This window comes from Dipodomys merriami, unplaced genomic scaffold (assembly GCF_024711535.1).
Source record: "Dipodomys merriami isolate MVZ:Mamm:240054 unplaced genomic scaffold, mDipMer1.0.p SCAF_19, whole genome shotgun sequence".
Lineage (NCBI taxonomy): Eukaryota > Metazoa > Chordata > Mammalia > Rodentia > Heteromyidae > Dipodomys > Dipodomys merriami.
Genome location: NW_027203270.1, coordinates 16,851,375 through 16,871,887, shown reverse-complemented (window position 1 = coordinate 16,871,887; position 20,513 = coordinate 16,851,375). Strand labels below are relative to the sequence as shown.

The 20,513-nt window shown below is 45.8% G+C and overlaps 1 protein-coding gene across 9 annotated transcripts in view; it reads right to left on the bottom strand.

The window, feature by feature from the left end:
• The window catches only part of Rap1gap2 (RAP1 GTPase activating protein 2), a 198,383-nt gene that overhangs the window by 39,293 nt on the left and 138,577 nt on the right, over positions 1-20,513 (bottom strand). For 8 of the 9 annotated variants that reach the window (XR_011373062.1, XM_070027513.1, XM_070027519.1 and 5 more), the window contains 5 exons: positions 14,466-14,501; positions 9,598-9,642; positions 8,863-8,895; positions 8,269-8,481; positions 6,691-6,794 (listed from right to left, as the gene is read on the bottom strand). Coding sequence is in view for 8 of the 9 variants with exons in the window: in XM_070027513.1 (XP_069883614.1) it covers positions 6,691-6,794; positions 8,269-8,481; positions 8,863-8,895; positions 9,598-9,642; positions 14,466-14,501 (431 nt within the window). In the remaining variant the exon portion in view is untranslated. Of the gene's footprint in view, positions 1-6,690; positions 6,795-8,268; positions 8,482-8,862; positions 8,896-9,597; positions 9,643-14,465; positions 14,502-16,975; positions 16,997-20,513 lie in introns of those variants that run through there. The other variant, XM_070027518.1, reaches the window with a different exon arrangement.

Sequence of the window (20,513 nt, the reverse complement as noted above, 5' to 3'; positions counted from 1 at the left end):
TTTTTTTTTTTTTTTTTTTTTTGTCGGTTGTGGGGCTTAAACTCTGGGCCTGCAAGCTGTCCCTCAGCAATGCAGCTCAAGGCAAGTACTCTACCACTTGAGTCACAGCGCCACTTCCAGTTGTCTGGTGGTTTATTGGAGATAAGAGTCTCATGGACTTTCCTGCTGGGACTGGCTTTGAGCCATAATCCTCAGATCTCAGCCTCCTGAGTAGTGCTAGTTACTCTACAGAAAGGATACTTCACAGAAGTATCTTTATAGAAAGATACATTGCAGTTCTTTAGATGTTTAGGTTTTCTTACTCCATGTTAAGTCAAGTTGGGTAATTTAAGTTGTTCTGTAAGAGTTGATATAAAGTTGGTTTTCTTCATCTAGTTGTGTCCCTCACGGCTAAAAATACTAGGGTTTTGTGTGTGTGTGTGTATGTGTGTGTGTGTGTGTGTGTGTGTGTGTGTGTGTGTGTGTGTGTGTGTGTGTGTGTGTGTGTGTGTGTGTGTGTGTGTGTGTGTGTGTTGTATGAGTAAGTCTGTGTGTGTGTTGCTAAGGATCAAACCCAGTGCCTCACAAATGCCAGGCAAGCACTTTATCTCTCAACTGCATCCCTAGTCCTTGTTTATAACATTTCTCCGTTTTTCTTAACAAGTCTTAACTACAGGTTTACCTATTTTATTAATTTTGGCGGGGCATATTTTGGATTTGGTGATTGCCTCTATTCCTTTTTATTTTTGCCTTGTACTTCACTCACCTGTTCTTGTAATTTTTTTTTAATTTCCTGCCTCTATTTTCTTCAGGTTTTTTTCCTATTCTTTCTCTACCTTCCTAGACTCATTTAACCTTTCTCTTTTTTTAACCAGTGCATTTAAAACTATACATCTCCATGTAAGTGCCACTTTCATTGCACCACAAAACATTCTGATTGGTAGTACTTTCATTGCCATTTAATTCTAAATATTTTGTCAGTTTATGATATTCTCATTAGCCTATGAGCTATTTAAAAGGTAAAAAGGAAAAAAAAAACTTTCCAAACATGACATAATTTTCCCTTGATATTTTAACTGCTGATTTATAAACTGCCTCATATTCAAGGAACATAATCTATATTATTTTAAATTTATTGACCTAATACATGGACCATGGGAGAACACATAACTGAGTGTGACGGTGAAATGAACCTCTCCTCCCAGAATTTTCCACCCTGCTGGGAGTGCCAAGACTCTTCCTAGGGGAGGTGGGAAGTTGCTCAGGAGAAATGCCCAAGAGAAGCATGAAGCAAGAAGCAGGTTGCACACCCTGCGCTTACTCCCAAACACAGCTATCTGTGAGAGCAGAGACAACCAAGGATGCTACCCGAAAGTGCTTGCTCCACACCACAGGAAACATCAGGAGTCGAAAGAAAGCATTCCCAAATTATTCAGGCGTGCTTCCTTTATCCTAAATGTCTTCTTCCTGAAATTCTACTTCATCCGATTTTCATCTTGCCATACCAGCTTTATGTTATAACTTTCCATATCATTTTTCCATCAGTGTGTCTCTCTTAGCTGGGTTTTTTAACCCAATTTGATAATCTGATATTTTAGGGGGATGACTTAATCCATTTATATCTACTAACATATTTTAAATACCTGGGATTTATTTTTTTCCATTTCTATTTTATTTTTTTCTATTCTATTCTTTTCTGTCGTCTCCGTATAAGACAATTTCATTCAGTCCCCATCATGGCTACCTAGTAACTAAGTGCCATTCACATTCTACAGTCTGGAGACCTGGCTCATCCCAGAAGCCTCCTGACCTACCTTTCTTCCCTGAGCCTCCTTTTCTTTCAAATCACTATCCTTACTCTAGCCAGAGTGACCATTGTGACATTCTCTCTTCTATAGCTCTCCTATTGCTCTTAGGACAAAACTCAAGCTCCTAAGTCAATTAACATGGCTCACACCTATAATCCTAGATACTCAGGCGGCTGAGATCTAAGGATCAAAGTTTAAAGCCGGCCCAGGCAGGAAAATCCATGAGACTCTTTATTTCCAATAAATTACTCAGAAAAGCCAGAAATGATCTGTGGTTCAAGTGGTAGGTGGCTAGCCTTGAACAAAAGAAGATCAGGGACAGAGCACAGGCCCAGAGATAAAGCCACAGAACCAGGAAAAAAAATAAAAACAACCTCAAGCTCCTAAACCTCATCTGTACATGGCCAAGTTTTTCCCATCTGTCTAGCCCGACCTCTCAACTCCATACACATTCAAACCCTATTCCACATATAAGACATTTTGAATTTCTGTTTTCCTTTCCATTTATCTCTTGTATCACCCCACTAGCTTATGACAATCCAAGTCCATAAGAGGGTGAGCAAGATTAAGAAGAGGACTACAAACATCTCAAGTGGAGCCTGGAGATATAGTACATTGGTAGGTAGAGTACTTGCCTCGCATGCACAAAACCCTGAGGAAGAAGAAAAAGAAAGAGGAAAAGGAGGAGGACAAAGAGGTTAGTAAAGAAGGAGAATATACTGATTACTTTTTATGTTCAGGAAACAAGGTAAGAGTTTATTCCTCACAGTATCCCTACCACTACACTTTAAGTAGACTTTAAAGAATAATTCACTCCCTCATATGAATCATCTTTGCAATGCTAAAGTAACTCTTTCTTAGCTACAGTACATTTTTGTTAATAGCCTGCTTGGATTTGAGTTTCTGAGAATGATATTTTGTTTAAAGCATTTGTCCATATTCATAAGGAATACTGAGCCCTACTTTTTTTTCTTTTTCTATCTTTTCAACTTGAAATTTCATTTGCCTGATTTTTTTTTTCAATGTAGATCTTCTAAGCATTATCAAATGAACTGGGAAGCTTTCCATACTCTTCTCTTGAACAGTTTAAGTAACACAAAATCTGTTCCTTTAAAGTTTAAAATACCTGCCTGCCTACCATCTAACCTAGAAACACTTGGAGAAATAATTCTTTGGGAACTTTTCTAATGTATTCCATAGTTATTGGTGCATTTGAGGGTTGGTTTGTGTTGTTTTAACCTCATCTCGAGTTACATTTAATAATGGATATTTCCCAAAAAGGGCATCTGTCTCAAATAACATTTCCAATTTCATAGCCTGAACTGAACATCAGATCCATTAATAATTATTAAATCTTAATATGTAGTTATCTATCCTTTTACATATAATTTTGCACATTTGTGTTTTCTCTTTTAACCATATTCACTGCCCAGTTATCTATACCATTTTGTTCTCCCTAATGGAACCCAAGATTTATCGTCTGTGTTTTTTTATTTCGAATCTATTCACTTCTTTAATCTTTATCTATTCCTTCCTCTTACTTTTTTGAGGTAATTATGTTGATCATAAGAGTGGCAGCTACCATTTCTGATTATCTGTAGCTGCTCAAAAGGGCACATTGCAGGCCAAGTGCTGGTGGCTCATGCCTATGATCCTGCTACTCAGGAGTCTGAGATCTGAGGATGAGGCTCAAAGCCAGCCCAAGCAAACAAATCTGAGAGACTCTTATTAACTAGCAAAGTAACTAGCAAAAAGACAGAGGAAGAAGTGTGGTTCAAATAGTAGAATGCCAGCCTTGAGCAAAAAAGCCAAGCAAGAGCAAGAGGCTCTGGGTTCTGAGCACCAAAGATGGGGAGGGGGGAGGAGATACACAGTGCTCAACAATTTTAAGACAGAGACATCATTACTATGTCACAGATGAGGAAACTGAGGCACAGAGAGGTTACTTCTGTGTCAATATCACTTTCTTATTTAATAATAGACTGTTTAAGTTGATAAATTTTCTTCTAAGTACAGTTCTGAATAGAACCCATTAGTTTTTATGTAGAATAATATAAAGTATATAAAATATGTAAATATAAAGTATATATATACATATATAAAGTAATGACTTTATAAATATTCTATAACCATGGTTTTGATTTCCCCTCAGGCCTAAAAGTTATTTTGAAAAGAGTTGAGGTGTTTATTTCGATGTGGCTACGTGGGTTTGTTTAAAAAAAAAAAAAAAAAACCTTCTTTTGTTGTTAATTTCTACTTTTATTATCAAAGTAGAGGTGAATATACTCAATAGTGTTTGCTTTTAAATTAATTTAGCTTTACCTTATGATTCAAAAGTTCCTGAATCTACCTATCTACTACCCACAAGATTTTTTAAATAGAAATTTCGAATAGCAGTCCAATTAAACAAAATAACCAAGCCTCCGAATAGAAATTTCACAGCAAATAAACGCAAGTATATACGTGAAGAGATGGTCCCAAATAATGAATAGATTTTACATGGCTGAGCTCAAGGCACACACAGAGGTTAGTGGGCATGCTCTTCTAAGATCTGAGGCTGCAAAGCTGGCTGCTGTCAATTGGGAGGCATCAAGTACATAATTCAGAAGTCTATGGGGAGTGAGGCTGGGACAGCCACCACTGCCAGCCAGGAAATGCTACCTCTGCATTACTTCTCCTTTGTCTCTGATAAATCTGCTAGGCCACACAACCAGTTTTTCTTGCCTAGTCTTCAATTTGGCCTGGCAGACACTCCAGGTACCTGATGGATTGTCTAGTGTCCTGGCTGGTATATATGGCTTCTCTCTACCCCACTGTGTGCTGGCTTCCAACTGAGGAGAGCCACATTTTGGCCTTGTCCTCCAGGTTCCCAGGACATTCATTTCAAATAGTTGATCCCAAACAACAAAGGGGTTCTTGGAGAAAGACTTCTGATGTTCAGGGCTTCCTCTTCTGCTCAAAAAGGTAAAAATTATTCCAGAATTCCTCCTGTTTCTTCTTTCCTTCCTTCCTTCCTTCTTTCTTTCTGTGCTGATACTGGGGCTTGAACTCAGAGACTGTGTGCAATCTCTGAACTTTTTCATTCCAGGCTATTCTGTTAGTATTTGAGCCACAGCTTCACTTTCAGCCTCCAGTTTTGGTTGGTTGTTTTTTGTTTTTACAGTCCCATACTACATTGCTTCCTAAGGAAAAGGAATGGGTTCCACTCAGTATCACCCACATGTTGATCCTGTCTCATACATTAACAAGTAAAAGTATTTGTTGTGCCTGGCACCTTACTACCTTTCTGTTCTGATAAGCCTATCAGATAGGATACAATATCAGAAGAAAGAGTTTCAATCCTGGTGTGCCATTGCCATCTCACTGAGAAATCCCATGCAGTCTTTGCCTGAGTCTTAATAAGAAAGGAGGCAATTTTCTTTTCTTTCTTCCTTTCTTCCAAGATAGGATTGCCTATATCGCCCAGGCTGACCTTGAGCTTGTGATCCTCCTGCCTCAGGTCCAGATTACAGGCATGTGCCATCATACCCAGCTCTAGCAATTTTCTTATTATGAAAACATAGAGGCTGAGGTAGGCACACATCCTGTTTGAAGGTGGAGATGCAAGTACTGCTGCTTCAGAAAGTTGTCTCTGGCTATTTAATCGATTCTTCAAGGCCTTGAAAATACTAGGTCTACCTAGGGGAACCTCCACAAGGGCACCTGTTTCCTTTCTAAATAAAGAAGCAAACCAAGGTTAGCCTGATGCTAATAACTTCCTCAAACTATACCCCTCCCTAACACTCCCAAAGCCAGATTATAGGCACTTGATCTTTTGCACATTTATTTCAAAATTTGGGCAGGAAAAAAAATGCAATTGCTCTTTTCCAAATACCTTCAAGAACTTCCAACTAGATTGCATGAGTAAAGGCCAGGAACTTGGTAGGTTCACAGCTGTCTACTAAGCACCTTGATCTTCTGGCTTCTCCCCCATACCCCCAATTAGGGAGAAGCAAACAAGATATAGACTCCCTTGGGCTTCCAAGAAATCCTGTGAAAATGACTACTGGAATACTTGGGACATGTATTAAAATTATGTTTTTCGCTCTTGCTAGACTAAGCCTTTAGGGAGTAAGTCTCAGTCATCGCTGTCCCCAGCACCTACCCCAGGATCAGGTCCAAAGGTCCAGGAACATGTTCTAGAACATGTTAGATGTCTCCAACAGAAATGCGTTCCAGGCCTGGGAATGTGGCTCGAGAGTAGAGTGTTTGCCTTGCATGCATGAGGCCCTGGGTTGGATTCCTCAGCACCACATAAGCAGAAAAAGCCAGAAGTGGAGCAATGGCTCAAGTGGTAGAGCGCTAGCCTTGAGCTGAAGAGCTGAGGGACAGCGCCCAGGCCCAGAGTTCAGGCCCACGACCAACAACAACAACAAAAAAAAATGTGTTCCAGTTACTGCCCTTGAGGAGCTCACAATCCAAAGAGAGGTACCCTGGCTCAAGCCATACACCAGGGCTCCTGTTGTCCACATTGCTGCAACACTGGAGCCCAAGCCCCACCACCCATTAACAAAGACTTTGAATCCATCTTCCCGACCATGTGGTCACCAAAGGCAATGTTATAGCTAACTCCCTCTTGAAACATGGAACTGTGGCTCAGCTTGATGAGCCTCTGGGTCCCACACTAGAAAGAGAAACCGCAAGGGGTCTGATCCAGGTGACCTTGAGAATCAGACAGCTGGGCAAGAGCACCTGGGTCATGCTGTCTAGCAACCTAGTGTATAGCCACAGGATTCCAGAAGGTCAATCGCTCCAGCACACCCAGACTAGACTGGTGGGACTAGTATTTCTGTCCTTCCTGCCCCCTCAGATGGCAGCCTGTGTCCTGGAAGAGGCATGGCCTCCATCAGCGCAACAGCCCCACCTGAGAATGATCCGAAGGTACTCCATCCCCTCAGCTTCCTCACACTTGACGGACAGGATCAAGTTCCCCAAACTGCTGCCAGTACAGTAAAAGTTTAGATGATCCTAGAAATAGAAATGAGGTGTAAGCGGATAAGTAAGCCTTCAGACATGGTCCTACCGCCCCCATCACCTCCTTCATTAGGAGGGAGAAGCCCCACAAAAACAAAGAAGAGAGAGGTGCTACTGTGTTCACTGCTGCTGCTGCTGCTGCTGATGATATAGTACTGGTGGTGTTGATGTTGTTGCTGGTAGTGATGGTGGTGGTGGTGGTGTGATGGTAACTGTAGTTGTGATGATGGTGGTGGTATTGATAGTAGTGGTAGTAGTGGTGATTATAGCTGTGGAGGTGATGATGATGGTGATTGTGTTTGTGATGGTGCTGGTGGTGAGGATGGTGGTACTGGTGGTGATTATAGTGGTGATGGTGGTTGTGGTGAAGGTGTAGTAGGATTGCGGTTGTGATGATGATAGTGGTGGTAGTGATTATAGTTGTGGTTGTGATGGTATTGGTTGATGCTGGTGGTGGTGGTACTGGTGGTGGTTGTTATGGTGGTCATGGTGGTGCTGGTGGTGTGGTGGTAATTGTGGTTGTAATGATGATGGTGGTGGTGGTGATTATAGTTGTGGTTATAATGGTGGTGGTAGTGGTAATGGTAGAGCAACCACCAAGCACACAGAATGTGCTGGATATGATGCTATGAATTTAATACCCTTTATCTTCTTTAACTGTAACCACGACTTTATGAGAAAGATGACATTGTCATTCCCACTCCCCAGATAGGGAATCTGTGCATGGCCCCAGGCCACACAAGTAAGCAACACATTCAGGGCTCAGCCCCACCTTTGTTTGCACACTGAAGCTCATGTTCTTCTCCACCATATCCTGGCCTTACTTTCTTATTCCCAGGTGGAGTTTTCACCAATCCAGACGATGGGAGAAAGCCAAAACAATCCCAGCACCTCCCCACAATAAGAGCAAGAGGTTCTCTGTAGTAAGGGAACCTTCACTGGCTTCCTGAAGCCCACCCCCCCCCAAGTCTGCCAAAACACAGTAGGATGCTGCGGTCTTCATTTTAACAAGACCTCCTGGTATTCCTGGGCTTCAGAAGCAGCCTCATCTAGGGGAACCTCTGCAAAGCCGCTCTAGCTAGAGAGTTCCGGCCTCTGTCCTTGGGATTTGGGGAATCTAACACGTCTAAAGGACAGAAATAGAATTGTGTCACTGTGAGACAATCAGATGCTTATAGCACATCATGCAGTCTGGGGCTTCAGGTGCTCATCTGAGTGAGGACATGAGAGGTGTGTGCTATGTAGATGAAAATGGAGACATCCAAGATGGCAACAGTTCAGACTCATCACACCCTCCTTCATCCCCCACTACCCATCATGGTTTCCAACAACGCTAGCTGTGGTGGTTCCAAGGACCCCTCACAGGGACTCTGCAGTGCTCCAAGGACACTGCCAGTCATTCTTCTCCACTAAAGACGGAGCCCCTTCCCCAAGTCCACCCCGCCAGGCAGTGCCCCCTGGGTCTCACCTTCCCTAGGAAGTGCCTGCGGTAGGCCCTGGCTTCGCCCTTGCATTCGAGCTTATAGCCAAACGTGTTTGGGCTGAGGCTCTCCTCCTCCTCCTCCTCACAGATACTGCTGCCCAGTGATGTCGGAGTGCCAACGTTCTCTGGGTCCTCGATCCAGTAGCCCCCAAACTGGGGCAGGATGATCAGAGGGTAGGGACCTCCCTTCTCCACAACCTAGAGGCAGAGAGAAGATCTTGCTCTGCAGCCTGTTCTAGGGCTGCAAGGGACTGCAGGAGGAAGAGGGGCCTAGTGGTGTCCCCACCTGTTTCTGAGTGGCTCCGGGATGGGAAGCCTGGGATTTAAGGTCAAGGACAGTACTATGAGTCTCTCCTCTGAGCCCATCAGCATCTCCAGCCTTACCACTGACTCTGTAGCCCCACAGTGGCAAAGTCCAGATGGGCACCCCCTTTTAAACATGGAGAAGTTGGGGTCACAAAGCAAAGATGAGGAGAGGCCAAGGTTCCCTCCCAATGGGGTTGGGAAAGACGATCATCTCCCCAGAGATGAGACCCAAATGAGGTTTCAGTGCAGCTGGGGTGGGGGTGGGGGTCCTACCTCATCAATGCTGGGGTACGGAATATAGTCATCCTGCAAGACAAGCCATATGACACCACCATTAGTCCAGTACTACCCATACTGTCCAATCACTGTTTCCACGACTCTCTCCGGGGTCTGGGGAGTACACTGCAGAGCCTAGTGGGCTGTACCATGGCTTTGGGGAAAGCATGCAAGATGGAAGGGCAGCCTAGAGTCAGCTCTGAATATGATTTTGGTATCCACTGAGCCCCTCTCTCTAAATTGACACCACCAAAATGCAAATGCAGTGAACAGAAGATTCAGCCTTTGTTACCCCGTGACATTTGCTTCTTACCATAGAATGCTGGAACAGAAAGAGGACCCCTAGACTCCCCCAAGAGGCCCTCTCCAGGTAAAGTGCTCACCTCCAAGAGCTACACCCTTGGGCCTTGTAAATATAATCTTATGAGAAATCCAAAGTCCAACAGCCCAAAACACTGTATAGATGCATGCACAGAACACAGGGGAAGGAGTCAGGCCAAGACCATCATTAGGTCTCATCCAAGGCCTCCACCCACAGCCTGCTCAACAGAAGCATGGCACCGGTGCCCTATGCTGCCCTTCGGGTATGAGTCTAACAAGGACAGCCACTTACGTGCTCCTGGTGAAAAGCAGAGTTAGACAGGTGCAAGAGAGAAGAGCCCATCACTCTCGCTGCTCTCCTTGTCCTCTGTCCCTCTCCCCCACCCAGCCCACCTGCCACCCCCAGCCCACCTTGTTCTTCTGGGGTCCTGGCCTCTGTTCTTCAAGCTTGATCCCCTGTGGAACCAAGGAAGAGAGGATTCGTGGAAGCAAAGATCACAAAATGGGCCCATTGCAAGGGTTCTGGGGCACCTTGCTTGGGGATAGTGAGGACTGGAGTACAAGAGCTGGCAGGTGTGGGAGCCCTTACACCTCCCATCCCTGCTTGCTGTCAGCCCTTAAAGTAACCCCAGATGAGACATCAGAGCAGCTGGCTAAGAACATGAACTTTGTGCTGGGTATCAGTCACTCACACCTAGCTACTCAAGAAGCTGAGATCTAAGGATCTTGGTTCAAAACCAGCTGGAGCAGGAAAGTGAATGAGACTCTTATCTCCTATTAATCAGCAAAAAAGCTACAAAGAAGTGGAGCTGTGGCTCAAGTGGAAGAGCACTAGCTTTGAGCAAAAAAAAATCAAACAAGAGTGCAAGGCCCTGAGTTCAAACCACAGTAATGGCACACACACACACACACACACACACACACACACACACACACACACACACACACACACACAAAACCATGAACTTGAACTTGAGCCAGATCACCTCGGGTTTATATGACAAATACAAACACTGATACTAGTCTGATGGGCAAGTCACAAAAACCTCGGTGTAGCTCATGGTCCTGTCTGCAAAATGGGAATGCCAACAGCTTGTCACACTGCAGTGAGGGCTGAAGGCTGAGAACAGGTGAAGCCCTTGAACACTGACTGGAAGACAGTAGATGCTATGCGTTAATAGTGTCATGGCTTGGCAGCAGCAGCATGCTGAAGCTTAAGTATCTTCTCTAGGTCCCCATAGGTAGCAGGCAAAGGGGAAAGAAGGAAATGAGTCTGCCAGCGTAAGAGCCAACCCTGAGCTTTTGTGTCCCGCAGGTGGGTCGGCCTGCAGGTGGCAGACAGGAAGCCTGGTCCTGGTCCTCAGCCCACTGAGAGCTTCCTGTCATTGACCTATAGTGCTTCCTATCACAGCCTCTCCATCTATATCTAAAACCCCTGATCCCACAAAAGCAAGGAACACTGCTACTGCAAGGTCAGATTCAAAGCCTGGGACTGGATTAAAGAAGTCCACTTGTAGGTGCCTGGGAAATTCACTTCTGGGAACAACTCCCTGTCCAGTAGCCCTACAGCTGGGTTCTGACCTACCTAGGTCACTCGAGAGGGGAACACGGGGTGTTTCCAAGATTGAGAAATCAGGGGAGGGTATGGACTGGGAGAACAAACTAGGGGGGAAATAACAGTCCCCTCTGGAGGGGGAAGAGTAGGAAGCAGCTCTTCCCTGGTCCTCACATCACCTTTCCACTAGCTGGGAAACAGAGGCTCTAGAAGAGGCTGTATGCCTAAGCTAGTGTCAGGGCTAGGACTTGAAAGCAGGCTCCCTGCCCACCAGGTGTATGTCCACACTCCATGCTCCCCGTACAGCAGCAGGGCCCACTGCTGGGTGGGTTTATGCTGCATCTCTGGACTTCTTGGCTGAGTCAACCTGGAGACACACTGTTCCGGAAGGTGTGGGAGGGCCCCACCCACCAGACAGGTGTTTCTCACACACAGGCAGAAAACCACCTGGGTGGCCCCCGTACACTTTGTCCAGATTGGCAAATGGGGAAGGGGGCAGAGGAGAGTGATGTCAGGAGTTTGTTTGGTCTTTCATGAGTCATTGCTGTCTGGGAACAGTCCCTAGGGCTGAGCACAGACCTCCCTCAGAACTCTGGGCCACTGCCTCCCTTCCTCCTTCCCTCCCCTCCCCCACCGTGGGACCCCTGCCTCAAGCTGGGCTCTTTCTTCTCCACGTACTCTTCTTATTAACCTGTCATGGCTTCCTCTTCTCCCCTCTCCCTCCCTTGAAGACTTGGAGGCTCAGAGAGGGAGAGCCGGTTGACCAAACTTACTCAATTAACAGACTGTCAGTCTGAGACTTGAACCCAAGACAGGAAGATCTAAAGCTTGTACCCCTATCCCCTCCTGTTTCACAGGGGCTCCAGCCCCACTTAATGAGGGTGACCTCCTTCAATTCCTAGATTCTGGAGCTGGGAGTCAGGGATCAAGGATCCTAGTTTTAGTTCTTCACAATTAGCAAGTGGGACGCAGGCTCTTAAACTGCTCTGGGGCTCGGCTTCCACAATGGTTTAATGAGGAAAGATGGAGCCCACACCCAAGATAGAAATCCTGCCACTCCAAGCAGCACTTCACCACTGGCCCTTCCCATAAGACAGCTTCTGGAAACTGTGAGCCTTCTCGGGGGACACATGAGAAAGTTTTACACACTGAACTTGGGTTTCCTCGCTCCCTTCTTGGGGGAGGAGAGGCCTCCAGGTGGGGCTGAGAACAGGAAAGTTGCAGGAGGAACCCTCAAGGAGGCAGAGGAGCTGCTGAGCCCACCCCCACCCCCACTAGCCTGCCAGGATCTCATTGGCTTGAGGGGAAAATCCCAGCTTTGCTTCAAGCAATTGAGCCATTAATTATACCCTGTCTTCCACCACTCAGCAACACATTTGTGCCCTGTTTTGGAAACTGGTTTATAACTTCCTGGTGCAAATAGAATGAATTGGGGTCCACACACTGTTGGGTGCAGAAGAGAGTCTTAATAACGTACTCTTAGTAACACCCCAAGCACCAATAATCTCTCTCCCTCCAACAATCCCTCCACCCCCTCCTTACCCTCAGGGATAGCTCCTTCAGCAACTCAGGATCACTCCTGGATGCTACACTTGCTCCTCCATCCTGAAGCTTCCAGATCCTCAGTATAGAATATTCCTCGTTGACTCAGGATGGGAAGTACTGTCACACTACAGCCAAGCCCTCTGACTGAAGTACTAACTAGCCATGCACCCTTCCATGCTTTATGGACCTCAGTTTTCTCACCAAGGGTATGGGAAGAACATTAGCATGCCCACATGTGGAGACCTTTTCAGGATCAATGAATGCCTATCCATCTCTGATCTTGAAGAAGTACATGAAAAATCAATGAAACGTACCTCTGCGCACACTCCCTAGAGCAATAACATTTGTTGGCTCAAAAAAAAAAAACCCACCATGGATAATTTTTTTAATCTCAAATACTCAGTTCCCTGATACAAAGTGGCCTGGTGTTTTCCTCAGACCTACATCGTCCTCCTGTTATTTTAAACCATCTCTAGATTACATCTATGACCTAATGGCTGCAGACTTGTGTCAACGGTTATTAGACTGTATTGTTCAGGGAAGAACAGGAGGCAAACACCTCTACTTAAGTGGTACAGCCACAATTCCCCCACACCCAATGTGTGTTGGATTTAACCTACAGCTTTGGGCCTACAGACATGGATTGTGATTACAAAGAACCCTCCACAAAGATGGTGTGAGATGGTCCACTGAAAGCTACTAAAAATAAAAATAAAAAATTGAAAAATAGGTGAGGGGGCCAGGTACCGGTGGTTCACAGCTGTAATCCTAGCTACTTAAAAAGCTGAGATCTGAGGATGGTGGTTCAAAGCTAACCTGGGCAGGAAAAGACCATGAGAACTCGTATCTCTGATTGGCCACCAAAAAGCTGGAAGTGGAGGCATACATAGATCAAATGGTGGAGTATCAGTCTTGAATGAAAAAAAACTATACAAAACTATCAGGCCCTGAGTTCAAGCCCTAGTACCTGCACACACAAAAAAGTGCTGACACCTTCCTTTGGCCTATGATTTCACTGAGCATATGGTATCTCAGTCCCTAGTTTTGTATCTGACTCTGCTCTGAACCACCCACCTTGAAGCCCTTCACCTTGGAGTCCAAGAAGGGCAGGTCTACTCTCTAACATCTACCCCCACAAGGAAGGTAACAGCCAACCTCCTCAGGACAGATCACAAACTAGGCAGCAATGACTTGCTTGTCCACCCAGACTGTCCTGTCCAGCTAGTATCAATCACAGCTGATAATGGCAATAACTTCTTCTTTGAGAGAAATCCCTTCCAAAATTAGAACTAGGATAACGGATCAAACGTGCTTTCCTTGGACTAGGACTGTCTATGCACAACTCTGCACCCATTCTTTCTCTGTTTAAACCTTAAACTCATGTCTGTACACTACAAATGGGCTGAAGTACTATTACTTAGCTTCTTCCCAGGCTGAAGTACTAAGTTCTTTTCATAGTACTATGCGTCATACTAAACCGCTTTTCTCTTCCTCCCCTTTTTCTTGCTCTCTATATTGGTGTGTTGGAACCTGACATGTGGGACCCTGGAGTTTGAGGTTGGAGGCTAAAACTCATTTCACTGTCAGTGGACATGTGTATTCTTATTTATTTAAAGTGACTTGAGGGGCTGGGAAGGTGGCTCAGTGGTAGAGTGCTTGCTTTGCATGCCTGAGGCCCTGGGTTCAATTCCTCAGCACCACATACGCAGAAAAAAATCAGAAGTGGTCCTGTGGCTCAAGTGGTAGAATGCTAGCTTTGAGCTGAAGAGCTGAGGGACAGTGCCCCGGCCCCACAACCAACAACAAAAATTATAAAGTGACTTGAAAATGGTAAGGAACCTTTGTGAGTAAGTGTCCAATCTGGATTTGAACTCAGGACTGCCTCCCAGCTGTGGCTCTGCCTCCCAAAGATGACTGATACCACTGAGACAGGGCTGGCTTTTGCAAGCTTCCTTTCCAGCCCACTCAAAGAAGAAATCCCCTTCCAAGCATTTCCCCCCACCCCGTGGGGCACATGGTACCCTCTTTGGTCCCCAGGCTGGAGTCTTCCCAAGGGCTCTGTACTGCTCAGCCATGAATGGTCTCAGTTGTAGGGGCTGAGCGGCCCCTTTCCCCACGCCCCCCCCTTGCCACGCCCCATCCCCAGGTCTGCACGGCCTCCCACATGGGTGATGCTTACCTGCATTTTCTCCAGCATCTCGAAGAACTCCGCTGACTGAAAGATATAAATCAGGTAGGTGAGAAAGGCACAGTCAGTTGGGTGCAGGGCTGGTAAACTCTCTGGCTCAACTATCTGGAAACCCAGGCCCAGCTTCCCCAGGGACCAGGTTCATTCAGGTCAAGAGGAAAGATAATTTGATTGTTGCCTCTGCAGAGCTTGAGGCCAAGAACACACCATCAACAAAAGAGGAAATAAAAACAGGCCTGGGCTGGTCCTGGCCCCCAGGAGAGAAGCTACTCCATCTCTGTCTTGGCAAGGGGCAGTGGGGCCTCTGGAAAAAGCCAAGGTTCCCGAAATGCCCAGGTGCACTCAGACCCCAGCAGAACATGGCTGTGGGATGTTTTCAGACCAACAATAAAGTCAAGATGTCCAGCACAGGGCTTGGGGTACCCATACCCAATACTTTTGACCAGAGAAGCAACCAAATAAGCAGATTCCAAGTATAGTTTTTCCACTTGCTCTAAATACAAATACACCAGCTGCACAGGGCGTTCTCACCAATTCTAGTCTCCAGGAGACCGGGATTGTCAATAGACAGAGCTCACACGAATACACAAAGATAGAAAGGTGGATGGAAAAGACAAGAGGACAGAATTCATCCACATTTGAAATGTACACATGTCCAGTCCAGTAACTACAGTACTAGTGATTTATAGCTTAGCACACTTCTGCATGTATACAAAGACATGTAGCACATTCACTGTTGCATTGTTTGGAGACAACTTCACAAATGGAAATGCCAATCTATATTTTTAAAAATTGGTTAGAGTAAGCTACATTCACAGGAGAAAATGCAAATAGTACACACAACTACTGTCCCACTCTTGTAACAACAACCTTAAAAGTAAAATCAAAACCTACCTACATGTGTATACATGCCTAAAAATGATTTGGAAGAATAAATATCTAACTATTAAAGCTGGACACTAAGCCTGCAACCCTAGCTACTCAGGAGGCTGACATCTAAAGGATAGTGGTTCACGGTCAACCCAGGCAGAAAAGTTTGTGAATAACTTCTATTCACAGTCCAAAATAAATAGGAAAAAATTGGGGCTGGGGGTATGGCCCAAGCAGTAAAGTCAAATAAGCAAAAAAAGAGCATATCATACCCAAAAAGGAGGATAAGAAGCCGGGTACCGGTAGCTCATGCTGTAATGCTAGCTACTTAGGAGGCTGAGATCTGAGGATCATGGTTCAAAACCAGCCTAGGCAGGAAAGTCAGTGAGACTCTTATCTCCAATAAACCACTCAGAAAACCAGAAGTGGCATTGTGGCTCAAGTGGTCAAGCACTAACCTTGAGCTGAAGAGCTAAGGGACAGAGCCCAGGCTCAGGGTGCAAGCCCCACAACCGACCAAAAAAAAAAAAAAATGGAGGATAAGAGCAGCAGGGAAGTTGAGCTTTATATTTGGCCTACTTCACCAACATGCAGACCCATGCTACATGTGTAATTAGACTTTAAATACATAAGGAAGTTTTGTAAGGGTAACAAAAAATGTGCAAAGGACATGAACCAACTACTCCAGCAGAAACAAACACATGGCAACATGCCCAGCCACCCTAGTTATTAAAAGAACTGAGGTGACAGATAATAAGATCACATCTTCCATCTATCAGACTGGCCAGTGTTGGCAAGGACATGAGCCAAGGGCACAGGAATAGCAGGTAAATTGCTCTAAAGAGCAATCTGCGTCACTGTGTGCCCAAAGTCTTAAAAATGTTTGCATCCTTTCATCTAAGAAACCTGGGTATTCTAGGGAATTTACCCTGAGGTGATAGTTGAGCAACTACCCAAAGACACATGCAAGAATGTTTGTCACGGCATTGCTTATGGGAGATAGATACAGACACACACACACACACACACACACACACACACACACACATACACACACACACACACACACACAGTGTGGGAGGGGGACAAATAACTCAGGAGAACACACCCCACGTCTGCATGATTAAATCTGGAAGAGATCTGTATGAATTAGGCTAGCTCAAAGATTCACAATGCATCAGTAAATAGGAAACACAGGGTTGTGAATAAGATGATCCTTATCTTTCCAATTAAGTATAAAAGGGCATTTTTGGAGGCACATACAGATTGAGTATAAGGACTCAAAAGAATTGCTTCTTTAGAATTTTTTTTGTCTTTTGTGTCAGTACTGGGACTTGAACTCAGGGCGTCTTCTCTTGACTTTTTCACTCAGGGCTGGTGCTCTACTACTTGAACCACAGCTCCACTTCTGGCTTTCTGCTAGTAGTTCACTGGCAATAAGTGTTTCATGCACCTTCTTGTCTGGGCTGACTTTGAACTGTGATCCTCAGATCTCAGCCTCCAGAGTAGCTAGAATTACAGGTGTGAGCTACTGACGCCCAACCATGAAAGTCTTCTCAATGAAACATCATCATACTCCATCACTTCCAATTTATCTGTTTATTAACAGCAAGGGTCCAAATCCAGCCTACCTCAAGGGAAGAAGAATTATGTCTCGCCTCTTAAAGAACTATCAAAGAATGTGCAGACACATCTTCAACCAACACACCATCAAAGACCCAGGAACCTAAGGAGAAGTTGTAGGGTAAAGAGAAATCATTTAGGGGAGTGGAGGTATAGCTCAAGTAGTAGAGCACTTGCCTTGAGCATAAGAGCCAAGCAAGAAAGTGACAAGAAAGTGAGGCCCTGAGTTCAAGCTCCAGTACCAACACCAAAACAGAGAGAGAACAAAGAGAGTTGCTTGATAGAGAAGGATGAAGCAGGAGTGGTACTCAGTCAGTGGGAACCGTATGCGTCATACTTCCCAAAGATCACCTGGGAAAGGAGAGTTGTGGTCTAGGCCTGGGAGGATTCTGACAGCCAGTACTCTGGCTTCATCTGCAGAGCAGACTGGGTGAAGAAGAAAGACAGGAGAGAAGAGCCCAATGGCGAAGCCTAGGTCCGGGGAATGGCTGACCTTCTCTGTGGGGCCTGGCATATATTATTCTTGCTTAACTGTTCTCTTAATTTCCTCCCTTGAGAACTGAATCAAATAATCCCCGACTTCCAGAGCTTTCATGTGGATGAAATGATAAAATGTACAGGAAGTGTCCAGCCAGGGCCTGGGCCACAGCAAACACTCCAGTCAACAGCATCTGTTAGCAAGAACGATCGGAAAGCTTGCTGGGGAAGCAGGCTTTCGCGCCCTGCTGGGCTTTAGGGTACTTTCACTCTTCTTGTCTTTGGCCATCCTCCCAGGGATGGTGTTTTGGGATGACTGTGGAAGATGAGTGTGTGTTTCCTGGATGAAAAAGCCAATGGCCTTGAGGCTGGTACAGGAGGTAAGAAAACAGGGCCATGATTCACCCCCTAGCCATGAATAATACACTGGGTGATGCTGGCTAGATGATTTCTGCGCCTGGACCCTGCAGGGCCGGTGCCCAGGCGAGGAAATCAGCCAGTGGTAAGCTGGCCTCAGCTGAGCTGGCGCCACTTAGCGATGTGTTCAACTTTCCAATAGGACCATTCCAAGCTTGGCAACAAGCAAGATTCCTTTTCCACCCAGAAGCAGGGTGACTCAGACCAGCCTGGAAAAGCAGCTGTAAACCATTCAGACCTACCCTCATCCACACACCCTGAGACTACTTCCCACCACCAAGGGCACACAGAAAGCACTCAATAAATGCTTGCTGACTCACTGGCAGTCTCCAACAAGTCTCGGTAGGACAGACTGAAGCCCTGCCCAGGGCATCCTTAGGAAAGGAATCGCCCTCTACCAAGAACCAGGCCTGAATTTTCACAGGAATGGAATTCAGCCTCTTCATCAATAACCGGGTCGGCTCAGCTGTCTAATTTATTATTAGCAACAGCTGTTGCCACCCAAATCAAAGCAGCAGCCAGCATTTCCCCCCGCTTCCCCCTCCCCCCCCCACACACCCCACCCCTGGGCTCTACTTTAACAGCCGGTCAAGTAGACCGTGAAATAATCACACAGCCAGTTCAGCCAAGGAAGTCACAGGCTGGGCCCTGAGGTTCCATCCAGTTCAACCTCTGTCCTCCCCGCCTCCTAATATAGAAACTGCCTGGTCTCCCCTCCCGAAGGGCAACGCAGGTCCTTGGGGAAGGGAATGCTGGAGGCAATCCGAGGAAGCAGAGCAAACTTAGGTTTGGGAAATCTTTTCTGACACTCCTACTTGTCCATTCTGCCAGTGCAGTGCCCAGGCAATGAAGTAGAAGGAATGGAAGGATTATAACATTTGTGTGAGACAGTGTCATCCAAGGGGGATTGGAGCCAGGACCTTCCGCAGAAATCAATAGGTAAGAAAACGTCTCTTACCTGAAATATTACAGTGCTGTGTATAATCCACACACATACTCTCATGCACCTTAAATCTCCTCTGAGATAAAAGATACTATTGAATACAACACGAAAGCTGTTTAGATGGTATGCTCTGGTGTTGAGGGAAAGGGGAGAAAGAAAAGAAGCCCATACTTATTTAATACAGAACAGGTTTTTGTGAAGATTGCTTCTTTGGTTTTTGTTTTGTTGGTTTTGTTGTTTTGTGGTTGGTACTGGGGCTTGAACTCAAGGCCTCACATTCTTGGCTTTTTCACTCAAAGCTGACACTCTACCACTTGAGCCATAACACCACTTCTGGCTTTTTGATAGTTAATTGGAGTTAAGGGTCTCATGGACTTTTTTGACAGGGCTGGCTCAAACCAAGAGACTCACTCAGATCTCAGCCTCATGAGTAGTTAGGATTACAGGCATGAGCCACCAGTCCTGCTATGTAAGCAGTTTCATCTGAAGGTTACGTGAACCGAACACACACAGGGCTGACACTAGGAGAGGGTCAGTGGCAGCCTCTCTTTCCCTTGTACCTTTGCTGAAGTAGCCCACCTGCCTTGTTCTGGTTCACAGCACTTCACTTGTGGACTTGGCTTCTCCCTGGATGTGGACAGCCATCTATCTGATCTTCTATCCTTATTGCACACAGCTTTGGGACCCCTGTCAGCACACTCCCCGCTTCATTCCTCCTTTGCTCTCACTCTACTTGGAAAAGTGACATCTCCTACCACCCACCTGCTGCTCACTATGTCCCTGCGGGGCCACCTGTCCCAGCTCCAGGTGCCACTCCTCCATTTCTAGAGAAATGTGTCTGCATGTGAGCAGCCTTGTCACACCCTGCCTCCAACAGCTGGACGATGCTGTCTGAGTACTCTGTACCTTGGAAGGGACTGCTAACAGCACCAACCCCCAGGGTAGTGCAGAACCCCATAAACTAGTGTGCACCACCTGGCATAACAAAACACACACACACACACAGATACCCAGAGCAACCATCTTGTTTGCCCTGGCCCTCTCAATCCAGGACATGCAGTCAATGACAAAAAGAAAATTCACAACAAGCCCAGGATGAAGGAGAAGGTGTCATCTACTCCCACAGGTCCGCAGAGGGGTGGATAGGTGATGTGTCATGCTGAGGGAGGAAGAAAACTAAGATTACAGCAAGTTTCTTGTCCTCATGGAGAGGAAGGATATCCCAAAAAAAAAGGTTTCTGATGTTTTGTACATAGGTTTCTGGAAAGCTGGGGAAGCTGGACTCCCAGGGATCACTTCCTGGGAGGAGCTTGAGCAGATGTGCACACTGTTGCTAGAGGCTGCAGTACACTATGCTGCCCAGTTCTGTGGCTGCCTCAAAGACCCCCATCTAAAGGGTGAGTAGGATTAGGACCAAGGCTGAGGCCTACAAACAATGTCAGCTCTTCTCAGCAAGACCACAAAGGAAAGACCACAGAGGGCCATCTGGGGCAAGTCTTGGTTATGGTGTTCCCTTAGAGCTGGAAGTGCCTTCCACATAACATGTGCTCAAGAAATGAATGAACGGATGGATGAGTGAATAAATAAATAAATAAATAAATAAATACTCTGATGAGCAAGATGAAGATGATACCACTAAGTCTTAGGTCTGGTCATGGATGGGCTGGCCCGTTGGGATAGAGTCAGGGGTTAACAAGCCCCTGCTCCTC